At 47.8% G+C, this 12,118-nt stretch overlaps 1 protein-coding gene across 1 annotated transcript in view; it reads right to left on the bottom strand.

Moving 5' to 3' along the window:
* col6a2 (collagen, type VI, alpha 2) overlaps window positions 1-9,339 on the bottom strand; it is a 109,239-nt gene extending 99,900 nt beyond the window's left edge. The window contains 1 exon segment of the mRNA XM_038787119.1: window positions 9,312-9,339. Coding sequence (XP_038643047.1) covers window positions 9,312-9,316 — 5 coding nt within the window. The 5' untranslated portion in view covers window positions 9,317-9,339.
* Between the last annotated feature and the right edge of the window lie 2,779 nt (window positions 9,340-12,118).

Raw genomic sequence — 12,118 nt, forward strand, 5'->3', positions numbered from 1 at the left:
GTGCAGAAGGAGGCCATTCGGCCCATTGAGTCAGCACGGCCCTTGGAAAGAGCACCTACCCAAGCCCACACCTTCACCCTCTCCCCGTAACCCAGTAACCCCTAACCTGCACATCTTTGTGAGAGGAAACCAGAGCACCCGGAGGAAACCCACGCAGACTCATGGAGAACGTGCAGAGTCTGCACAGTGACCCAAACCAGGAATCGAACAGGGACCCTGGCGCTGTGATGCCACAGTGCTAACCACTGTACTACCGTGCTGCCCTAATATTTATTCAACACCTTTAATGATTGGTCGGCACTTTCTAGGTTGAGGCATAGAATCCCTTCAGTGTAGAAGGAGGCCATTCGACCCATTGAGTCTACGCCGACCCTCTGAAAGAGCATCCTACCGAAGCCCATTCCCCCACCCTATCCTTGCAACCCCATTACCCCACCTATTCTTTTGGACACTAAGGGGCAATTTAGCATGTCCAATCTCCCTAACCTGTACATCTTGGACTGTGGGAGGAAACCCACACAGATCTGGAATTCCCTTCCTAAACCTCTCCATTTTGAGTTCTCTCTCCAATTTTCTGTTGCTCTCGCTGTAGTCTATAGACCAAGGTGGGCTGACTGTTTAGGGAGGATATTCAGGGGATGTGTAAAGGAGACCAGATAAGTGATGATGTATTGTGACTATATTACAAGGCAATGTGACGGAGGATGGTGACAATAGACAATTTGTTGCAAAGTGTGAACCAAGCTCCAAAAACTGCACAATCATTGACTGTTGTTCGTCAATTACTTCTTCGAGGTGCCATCGATCCGCATTGGCGTCTGGGCAGGATTATGAGCCAGGGGGTGCTGAGTAGCAAACATGGCGAAAGGTTTCTACTCTCAACAGGAAGTAGGATTGGGGGTGGGGGGGGGGGGGGGGGGGGGGGGGGGGGGGGGAGGTGGGGGGGGGGGGGTGCAGGGCACTTCCGTCGTGGGTTTTCCGGCAGTGTGGGTGGCTTTAATGGGAAAGCCTGCCAACGGCAGGAGGAGTGAATCCCAGGGCCAGCGAACAGCGTGCCACCGAGAAACACATGGCTGGAGGACCGGGGATTCCAGTCCCTGATATTTATGGCTGATACTTTCGATCCCTCCCACAAGCAAGAACAACTTCTCCCTTGGATACCCTATCAAAACCCTTTTGTCATTTTAAGACCTCCATCAGGTCTCCTGTCAGACTTCTCAGTTCGAGGGAAAAGAACTGCAGCCTATTTAACCTTTCCCGACAGCTAGAACCTTTCGCATATCATCCTTGCAAACATATTGTTGCACATTTGCCAGTGCCCTTGTTACAACGTGGAGACCAATAGGGTTCAGCAGCAATCAGAGGGTCACGAGTTTGAGGCTCACTGCCAAAATGCATTCCAGTATAGGTTTGTGACAGGAGATGGACCTCAGGCATATTCACCTGGAGCACTGGGATATGTGGGGCCCCTTTGGAGACCATAAGGATCCACGTACGCTTCAAGGGCCATGTCCAGGAACTGAAGCTCGTCACTTGCTGCAATCCTCTGGGAGCAGCCATGGAGGCAGAGAGACTGGGACGAGGGCAGATTAAACTCAAGGATACTGACTCTCACTGGCTGGCATGGACAAGAACTGAACGAAGACCCATCAAAATAATTGGCAATAGGAGTAATAGTAATGTGAGGAAAATCTTTTTCACCCAGAGGGCAGTTAGAGAATGGAATGGACTTCCTGAAAGGCAAGTTCAATCAAGGTATTCAAAAGCATTGCTAGCTATCTGAAAATAAATAATTTTTTAAAATACAGCATTTATTGCCCACCCCTAGTTGCCCTTCAGAAGGTGGTGGTGAGCTGCTTCTTGAATCGCTGCAGTCCTTAAGGTGTAGGTACACCCACTGTGCTGTTGGGGGGGGGGGGGGGGGGGGGGGGAGGGGGGGGGGTGGAGCACGGTGAAGAGTTCCAGGATGTTGCCCCAGCAACACTGAAGGAACGGAGCTGTATTTCCAAGTCAGGCTGGTGAGTAACTTGGAAGGAAACCTCCAGGTGGTGGAGTTCACAGGTATCTGCTGCTCTTGTCCTTCTAGATGGTAGTGGTTGTGGGTCTGGAATCATAGAATTTACAGTGCAGAAGGAGGCCATTCGGTTACCTAAGGTTAACACCTCCACCCTATCCCCATAACCCTAGTAACCCCACCCAACACTAAGGGCAATTTTGGACACTAAGGGCAATTTATCATGGCCAATCCACCTAACCTGCACATCTTTGGACTGTGGGAGGAAACCGGAGCACCTGGAGGAAACCCACGCACACACGGGGAGGATGTGCAGACTCCGCTCAGACGGTGACCCAAGCCGGAATTGAACCTGGGACCCTGGAGCTGTGAAGTGATTGTGCTATCCACAATGCTACCGTGCTGCCCCTGGAAGGTGCTGTCTAAGGAACCTTGGTGAGTTCCTGCAGTGCATCTTGTAGATGGTACACACGGCTGCCACAGTTCATCGGTGGTGGAGGGTTTGAATGTTTGTGGAAGGGGGAGCAATCAAGTGGGCTGCTTTGTCCTGGATGGTGCCGAGCTTCTTGAGTGTTGTTGGAGCTGCACTCATCCAGGCAAGTGGAGAGTATTCCATTACATTCCTGGCTTGTGCCTTGTAGATGGTGGACAGGCTTTGAGGGTTTAGGAGGTGAAATACTCACCGCAGGATTCCTAGCCTTTGACCTGCCCTGGTAATCACAGTATTAATATGGCTAACCCAGTTTAGTTTCTGATCAATGGTAACCTCCAAGATTTTGATTGTGGGGGCTCCAGCGATGGTAATGCCACTGAATGTCAAGGGGCAGTGGTTAGATCCTCTTGTGTAGGAGGTTGTCATTACCTGGCCCTTGTGTGGCACGAATGTAACTAGCCACTTGTCAGCCCAAGCCTGGATATTGTCCAGGTCTTGCTGCTTTTGGACATGGATGCTTCATTATCTGAGGAGTCGTGAATGGTGCTGAACATCGTGCAGTCATCCGCAATCATCCCCACTTCTGACCTTATGATGGAAGGAAGGTTATTGATGAAGCAGCTGAAGATGGCTGGGCCTAGGACACTACCCTGAGGAACTCCTGCAGTGATGTCCTGGGGCTGTGATGATTGACCTCCAACCACCACAACCATCTTCCTTTGTGCTAGGTATGACTCCAACCAGCAGAGGGTTTTCCTCCTGATTCCCTTTGACTCCAGTCTAGCTAGGGCTCCTTGATGCCATACTCGGACAAATGCTGCCTTGATGTCAAGGGCAGTCACTCTCATCTCACCTCTGGCATTCAGCTCATTTGTTCCATGTTTGAACCAAGGCTGTAATGAGGTCAGGTGGTGAATGACCCTCGCAGAACCCAAACTGAGAGTCTGTGAGGTTAGTTCTGAGTAAGTGTCGCTTGATAACACTGTTGATGACTCCTTCCAACACTTTGCTGATGATGGAGAGTAGACTGATAGGGCGGTAATTGTCTAGGTTGGATTTTCCCTGTTTCTTGTGTATAGGACACACTTGGGCAATTTTCCACATTGCCGGGTAGATGCCAGTGTTGCAACTGTACTGGAACAGCTTAGCTAGGGGCACGGCAAGTTCTGGAGCACAAGTCTTTAGTGCTATTGCCACAATATTATCATGTCCCATAACCTTTGCAGTTTCAAGTGCCTTCAGACATTTCGTGATAGCACATGGAATGAATCATATTGGCTAAAGACTGAGATGTGTGATGCTGGGAACTTCCAGAGGAGACCGAGATGGATCATCCACTCGGCACTTCTGACTGACTGAAAGTTATTACGAATGCCTCAGCCTTGTCTTTTGTACACATGTGCTGGGCTCGTCCATCATTGAGGATGGGGATATTTGTGGAGCCTCTTCCTCCAGTGAGTTGTTTAATAGTCCACCACCATTGATGGCTGGATGTGGTAGGACTACTTAGACCTGATGGGTTTGTTGTGGAATCGCTTAGCTCGGTCTATTACTTGCTGCTTATGTTGTTTGGCACACAAGTAGTCCTGTGTTGTAGCTTCACCAGGCTGACACATTTTTCAGTATGCATGATGTTGCTCCCAGCATGCTCTCCTGCACTCTTCATTGAACCCTGGCTTGGTGGCAATGGTAGAGTGGGGGATATGCCAGGCCATGAGGTTGCAGATTGTGGTTGAATCCAATTCTGCTTCTGCTGATGCCCCGTCTTGAGTTGCTGGATCTGTTCTGAATCTATCCCATTTAGCACTGTGGTAGTGCCACACAACACTATGGAGGGTATCCTCAATGTGAAGATAGGACTTTGTCTCCACAAGGACTGTGCGGTGGTCACTTAGAATCATAGAATTTACAGTGCAGAAGGAGGCCATTTGGCCCACTGAGTCTACACCAGGCCTTGGAAAGAGCACCCCACTTAAGCCCATCCCATCCCTGTAACCCAGTAACCCCACCAAACCTTTTTGGACACTAAGGGCAATTGATCGTGGCCAATCCACCTAACCTGCACATCTTTGGACCGTGGGAGGAAACCGGAAAGCCCAGAGGAAACCCACGCAAACATGGGGAGAATGTGCAGGCTCCACACACACACAGACAGTGACCCAAGCAGGGAATCGAACCTGGGACCCTGGAGCTGTGAAGCAACTATGCTAACCACTGTGCTACCGTGCTGCTCGGTGAGACTTCTACTGATCCTGTTATGGACAGATGCATCTGCAGCAGGCAGATTGGTGAGGATGAGGTCATGTATGTTTTTCCCTCTTGTTGGTTTTCTCACCCCCTGCTGCAACCTCAGTCTAGCAGCTATGTCCATTTGGACCTGGCCAGCTTGGTCTGTGGTGGTACTACCGAGCCACTCTTGGTGATGGACATTGAAGTCCCCCACCCAGAGCATGTTCTGTGCCCTTGCCACCCTCAGTGCTTCCTCCACGTGGTGTTCAACATGGAGGAGTACCGATTCATCAGCTGATGGTGGCCGGGGATATGTGGTAATCAGCAGGAGGTTTCCTTGCTCATGTTTAACCTGAAGCCATGAGACTTCATGTGGTCCAGAATTAATGTTGATGACTCCCAGGGCAACTCCCTCCCAACTGTATACCACTGTGTCGCCACCTCTACTGGTTCTGTCCTGCCGGTGAGACAGGACATACCCAGGAATGGTGATAGTGGTGTCTGGGAAATTGTACAAGGTTACGGAGATAAGGCTGGGGAATGGGACTAGGTAGAATCTTCTTTCAGTGTGTCAGTGCAGACCTAATGGGCTGAATGGCCTCACTCTACACTGTGAATATAAGCCCTTCCTCTCACTCCCCAAGCCCCAACACCAAGCAAGATGTGTGGAAGCACCAACACCACCAGAATCCAACACAACATGGGTAAAGTGTAGCAATACCCAGCCGGGGTATTTCATAGAGATTTCATAGAACAGTACAGCAGAGAACAGGCCCTTCGGCCCTCGATGTTGTGCCGAGCAATGATCACCCTACTCAAACCCACCCTATACCCGTAACCCAAACAACCCCCCCCCCCTCCTTAACCTTACTTTTGAGGACACTAAGGGCAATTTAGCATGGCCAATCCACTTAACCTGCACATTTTTGGGCTGTGGGAGGAAACCGGAGCACCCGGAGGAAACACACGCACACACGGGGAGGACGTGCAGACTCCGCACAGACAGTGACCCAGCCGGGAACCGAACCTGGGACCCTGGAGCTGTGAAGCATTTATGCTAACCACCATGCTACTGTGCTGCCCAAAAAAATCAAGTCTTATTAAATATTTAACTTGAACTATTTTTGCTGCTGAGTGAGGTTAAGCTCCCAACAAACCATACCAATACTTATTTTAAGCACCCAAGTAACTTAGTAGTAGTATAGAACAAGAGGATACAGTTCCATATCCCCCCCCCCCACCCACAAACAATAGCAGGCAGCAGAATCCCATGTAAGGAACCAAGAGGGGCTTTCCTGAACAGCATACCCCTCCCATTCTTGACCAATCCCCAGTAACCATCAAACAGAAAAGAAACAGAGAATCTTCTGCCCCGTTCCAAAACCTGAGACCGCTATTCCCCAAAACTGATTTGAGAGTTGGAGTGAGAAGGATATTATTTGGAGCAAATGCAGAAATAGGCCTGGCAAGGCCCCACTCCAGCTCCCAACAACAGATTTGAACTGCCCAGCAAGTTAAATATCAGTCTCAAAGTGGCCCAGAGTGCAGCAGTGAAAAGGATTTCTCTGCTCAAGGGTCGTGCGATCTACCCTTTGAGTGTGTCATTTGTGTCACGCTCCTGTCAGAAACCTACATACTTTGAACTGTAGTCTGACAGGAAGGTAGAAGTTCTCCCCCGGTGGCTTGTGAGAAATGGATACCAACTTCCGGTTGCGGTGATGTGGAGCTAAGCCGCATCTTCGGTAGCTCCCGCTATTTTCGGTCTTTTGGGCTCTTTATAAGGGCCCGTAGCGGCGCTGGTTGGACTTTTCCTGGTGAGGGAACACATCCACTGTGCTTATCTGCCGGTGGATGGACTGGACCAGGAGCGGAGCGGTTAAAAAAATCGGCTTTGGAGCAGAGGAAGGTGCGAGGCAGGAGAAACAAGATGGCGGAGGGCGGGGAACCATCAGCATGGCAGCAGTGGGCGCAGGAGCTGCTTCAGTGCTGCTTCAGAGAGCTGAAGGCTGAGCTTTTGGAACCGCTTAAGGCCTCGCTGGACAAGCTCATGGCGACTCAGGAGGCTCAGGGTGCAGGGATCCGAGAGCTACGGCAAAAGGCCTCGGAGAGCGAGGATGAGAAATGGATACCAGCTGGTTCCCGGGTTACTCTTGGGAGGGAGGCAATCGTAGAATTAAAAGGTTCTGCTTTTACTGAAGAAAGGGGCCTAATGCCTCGCTGGAGATTGAGTGCAGGAGAGCTGGAGCAAGCTTTCAGGGCTATTTATTGACCAACCTGATCAGGCATTGCAGAGGGTCATTAAAGCTTCCTGAAGACCAACAAAGGGGAACAATCTCTGCAAGATGGGAGATCACAAAGGAATACAAGAGCAGGAGGAGGCCCCTTGAGGTCCACTCAACTAGATCATAGCATTTTAACACTATTTACCTCCCTTGGTTCCATATCCATTGTTACAAGTCCTTTTTCAAAGATTCAATTTCTAAGTTTTCTTTTTTTGGCTAGATTTTTTTACAAACACCGAGCCCTCTAAATGACAGTGATAAAACTGCCCAGACCAGTCAGTGCACCATACACAATCTCTCATTCCACCGACTAGGATGGAGAAAAAAACACTCAGCCCCTTAGGGAGTGTGAAAGACTCCATCTCTCGTTGACTTCACACCATCCTGAGATTTTTGAATTGTTTCTGAAATGAGACATCAAAATGCGATTATCATCCTGAAACAAAAACCGTAGCTGACATGAACTAGTGGCCCTTGTCTGGAATATACAGCCAACAGGGTACTTTTTTTTTATACAGACCTACCAAGCAGAGGAGAAAGAACAAAATACATTGCTGTCTTCAGACAGGTTGCTGAAGCTCTGAGTCCTCTCACTCTGCCCATTTTTTTCAAAGTAATTATCTTGAGGAGAGATATTCCTTTGGGAATAACATGTGGAAATCTGCTCTGTACAACTGCACTCAGGAAGTCAACTAAACAAAACAGCCACAATATCAAGTCAAAAGCAGCTGAAGTCAGGCTAACTGTATGCGTCTCTGTTTTATTTTTCATGAACTGTAAAAATCCCGTCAGCCTAACCTCTTACTTGTATTGGTGGGTGGATGGACCCAGATGAATGTGTGTGACGGATGAATGGTGATTGCTGTTTACCTAGTTTTCTTCGCTCGTGAAAGAGTTTCAACAAACATATGGAATGCGCTCCGTCACTGCTGGAGGTACAGAATATAAAAAGGATATAACGTTGGAAATGTTTAAAAAAAAAACACGTGTGAGGCCACAACCTGAGTATTGTGTGCAATCCTGGTCACCACTTTACAGGAAGGAAATTATTGCTCTGGAGAGAGTGCAGAGGAGGTTTACTAGAATGTTGCCAGGGCAAGAAAAGTGTAGCTATGAGGAGAGATTGGATAGGTTGGGGTTGGGGTTATTTTCCTTGGAACAAAGAAGGTTGAGGGGTGACTTAATTAAGGTGTACAAAATTACACGGTGAAGACATAGGGTGGATTGCATTAAATAGTTTCACTTGGTGGAGGATTTTAAAACCTTGGGACACTGATTCAAGATAGGTTGCAGAAGGTCTAGAGGGGACATGAGGAAGACCTTTTTTATGTAGAGCGTAATGGGAGTCTGGATTTTATGGCCCGAGTTGGTAGTGGAGGCAGAGACCCTAAACTCTTTTAAAGATACCTGGACCTGCACCTTAAATGCTGTAACCTACAGGGCTATGGATAGGGTGCAGGAAGGTAGGATTAAAAAGGAAACCTGGGTGTCCTCGGGCTGGCATGGACACGATGGGCCAAATGGCCTCCTTCTGTGCGGTAACTTTTCTATAGTTCTATGCTTGTAACCTCTTTCAGGGCTGGGGGTAGGGGCTAGTTCACTAGATGCTGTTCCATAGCATGTCCTCTGGACAACATCACTCTAATGCTAAGGTTATACCTGCTTGTTCTGGACCCCCCCCCCCCCCCCACCCCCCCCCCCCCCCCCCCCACGCCCACAACCCCCCAGAGGAAACTGTTTATCTCTATTTCATCTATCAAAACCTATAATCATTTTATTTACTTAACTTTCAATACTTAAGGGGACGCAAATCAAAAATGTGCAATCTGTCCTCAGAATTGAACCCTTTTCGTCCCACTTCAAAAGGGTTGGACTGTCTGGGTTTTAGTCAATGACAGTGGATGGGCCCTTACACAAGGCCGACAGTAGTCTCACCCATGCTCACCAGGGTCACGTGTCTAACAAACACAACCAAACAAGAAAACCTAACAGCATCATCCAGGCAGACTCACAGCCAGCTGAACTATACTTGGTTGAAATTGAAGCTGAAGATAGGTGGCTGGATGTTGCCTTCACACTCAGTGGTGAATGGATGGTGACTGGGCGGTCTTTTGGTCAGAAGGTTGTGGGTTCAAGTTCCACTCCAGAAACCTGAGCACTAAATCTAGGTTAATGCTCCCTCAGGGAGTGCTGCACTGCCAGAGGTGCTGTCAATAGAGGAGATGTTAAAGCAATGCCTGTTTCTGTCTCTCTGTTGAATGTAAAAGATTCCCCATCACTATTCTGAAGAAAAGAGAGTTCTCCCAGGGTCAAGAATTATCTCCAAAGCACAATGGCTGAAAAAACAATTTACCTCATTGCTGCTTGTGTGAACTTCCTGTGTGCAAATTGGCTGCTATGTTTCCTGCATTAGAAGAGAGACTGGACTTCAAACGTGGATGTCCTGAAGTTATGAGAGGTGCAATATCAGTGAAATTTGTTTATTTAATGCCAGTGGGGCTGACCAGGTGAGATTGGAAGGGTCAATCTGACTCCAGGTCCCGGTGCATGCTTTGTGGTCCCAACAGAACTGCACCCCACTCGCTCACTCAGGTGTGGATACATAAATGATGGCCTTGGCACAACCATGACGCTGACTGGCATTGCTTGAATTAGCTGCCACCTTACGCTCTTAAAAACAAGACTGTTCTGACTCTACTGTACACCGGGGCACACACTCCTGCTGAGCAGGACTGACCCACCTCGCCCTCTTGACGTGCCCCAGTCTGTTCTGATGGATGGATATCTAGTCAGCAGTAGCTGATTACAGATTCAGACCTGCTTGAGGTGGGGACACGTCAGAGGCAAAGTAGTCACACTGGCACAATGTCCCCTCGCAACTAACTACCAACCTGGGGAAGGAGTCCAGCTGCCCCTCCCTCCCAAATACACCCACCTTCCAAGGACGCAATGGACTTTATTCATATTGAGGGACATAGGTAGACAGGAAACAACTTTTCCCCTCAGTAGAATGGTCAATAGCCAAGGGACACAGATTCAAGGTAAGGGGCAAGAGATTTAGAGGGCTTTTGAAGGAAAGCTTTTCCACCCAGAGAGTGGTAGGAATGTGGGCCTCACTGCCTGAAAAGGTGGTAAAACCTTCAGCATGCTTGCCACAGCATAAGGTTATCCAATTCAATTTGACCATCTACCCTGGGACTTCAGAGCATTGCTGTAGGTCAGTGGATTAGAGGCAGGAACCTTCAAAATATTTAATAAATCATTCCGATGCATACTAGAAACACCATAGCTTACAAGGATATGGACCAAGCTTGGAAAATGAGATGAGAATAACTGGGTTATTGATGGGTCGAAGGGCCTCTTTCTGCGCTGTAAAAACTCTACTACACTATCTGATAAGTGACAGCTGTGAGCAAAATTGCAGCTGTTAACATTCAGAATAACCAATAGAAATACTTCAAAATTCAAATAGTGCGTCCCCAGCTCAAAATGAGTTAATAAGTGCAACAGCGGAATAAATGACATTACTTGGAGATGCAGTACACAGTGAAGGCACTAGAGGTCGCAGATCTCCAGGAAATGCTCCTCCTGCTCAAAGTAATTATTTTAATATAAGCCAAAACATTTGTTTTAAAGAATGCTCCAAAATGCTATGCTCCAGATCCCCAGTACTGAGTGGTTTGTTGGAATTATACAACTGGAATCTTCCCCTTCAGTGTCTTATAAATTGGACATATTCAGTTCAAAAAAGTTTTTAATAAACCGGTAGACGTACATGATCTTGACCTCGATGCAATAAAAAAAAACTCGTTGGGAGTCATTGTCAGGAAACTTCACATTCTTGACTAATTGTTGAATTGTTTTTCAAGATCCTCTTCGTTTCAGGAATTGAAAGAATAATTCCAAGGGCCAAAACTTTAGATACGGTTTAAGGGGCATTGAACTGGCAATTGTATGTAGGGAGTTGCCTCCATCTGCAGTCCCGTCTTCGATCCGATTGATAATTTGGCACAATTAATAATCCTGCCCCAAATAATTTTACGTGGAAGATAGGATCCCGCTTTAAGAGAGAGTGGGGGCATCTTCCAATCGCCCTTAAAGGGTTAACGGGACTGACAGTGGGCACATTTGTAATGGGTTGTAAAACCCTAAAACAATATCGTGTTCAACAAGACAAAAAAAATCCAAACATGTGTCAACATTTCGTTTTCTATTAAAAAGTAAAACTAGGAGGTCAAAACGAGATTAAAAATTGATCAGTTTGAGAGGAAATTTCTCCCTCACCTTGGCTTCAATCTCATCCCACCGTTTTAGAAATCTCCCCTTTTCCACTTTTGCAATAAGAAAAAAACATTGTCTGCAAACTCGCTTGAGGCTGAAAACTTACTTTTCTCAGTAAAGTTTTGGGAATTACACACACACATACACATAGAGGGAGAATGAAGTTTACTACCTGCCTTAACGGTTTGTACTGTCCTTTCAGGAAAAGTGCTCAGGTCTTCAAACAATTTAATGTTCCTTCAGCAGTTCGCCCTTGCTTTCCCCCCCCACATGATCCACCAGCAGCTAGGACGAGAAATGGGAATTGTGCGAATTTTGGGGGCTATTTTTTTTCCCGCAAGCGAGGAGGAATGCATCCAGTTTGAGAGTTGGGCGTCTCTAGACTGGGAGGACCCTCGAAAGTTGAAACTCTGCCCAAGAGGAAGGAACTCAGTGCTCCCGAGCAACTTTCCAAGATCCATTCCCCGTACTCCTCTCAAACCCCCCACTTTGAGGGCTCCCAGTCTCACTGCGTCTCCTCCCCTCCCACGCCCATGCAGCTCCTGCCTTCACACATCAGGCGGCGCTCTTTCTCTAGACATCCACCCACAGCCTGGACCCTGTACCAAACTGAGGGATACAGCACTCTCCATAACTGGCTCCAGACTGCTCTGAACATTGTCATTTTTTCTCTCTCTCTCTCAAACGGATACGATGAAACCTGTTGCTGGAAGATGTCTTCTGCAGTTTCTCAAAAGTCATGTAATGTCTGTATTCGGTTAATTACAGGAGTGTGCAAACAGCAAGAATAACATTGGCCAGCGTTTTGGTTAGACCTGATGATTGTACGTATATATATATATAAACGAATAATTAATCAGCCTTAGTATCATCAAGCCG

Source organism: Scyliorhinus canicula, chromosome 2 (genome assembly GCF_902713615.1).
Source record: "Scyliorhinus canicula chromosome 2, sScyCan1.1, whole genome shotgun sequence".
Classification (NCBI taxonomy): domain Eukaryota; kingdom Metazoa; phylum Chordata; class Chondrichthyes; order Carcharhiniformes; family Scyliorhinidae; genus Scyliorhinus; species Scyliorhinus canicula.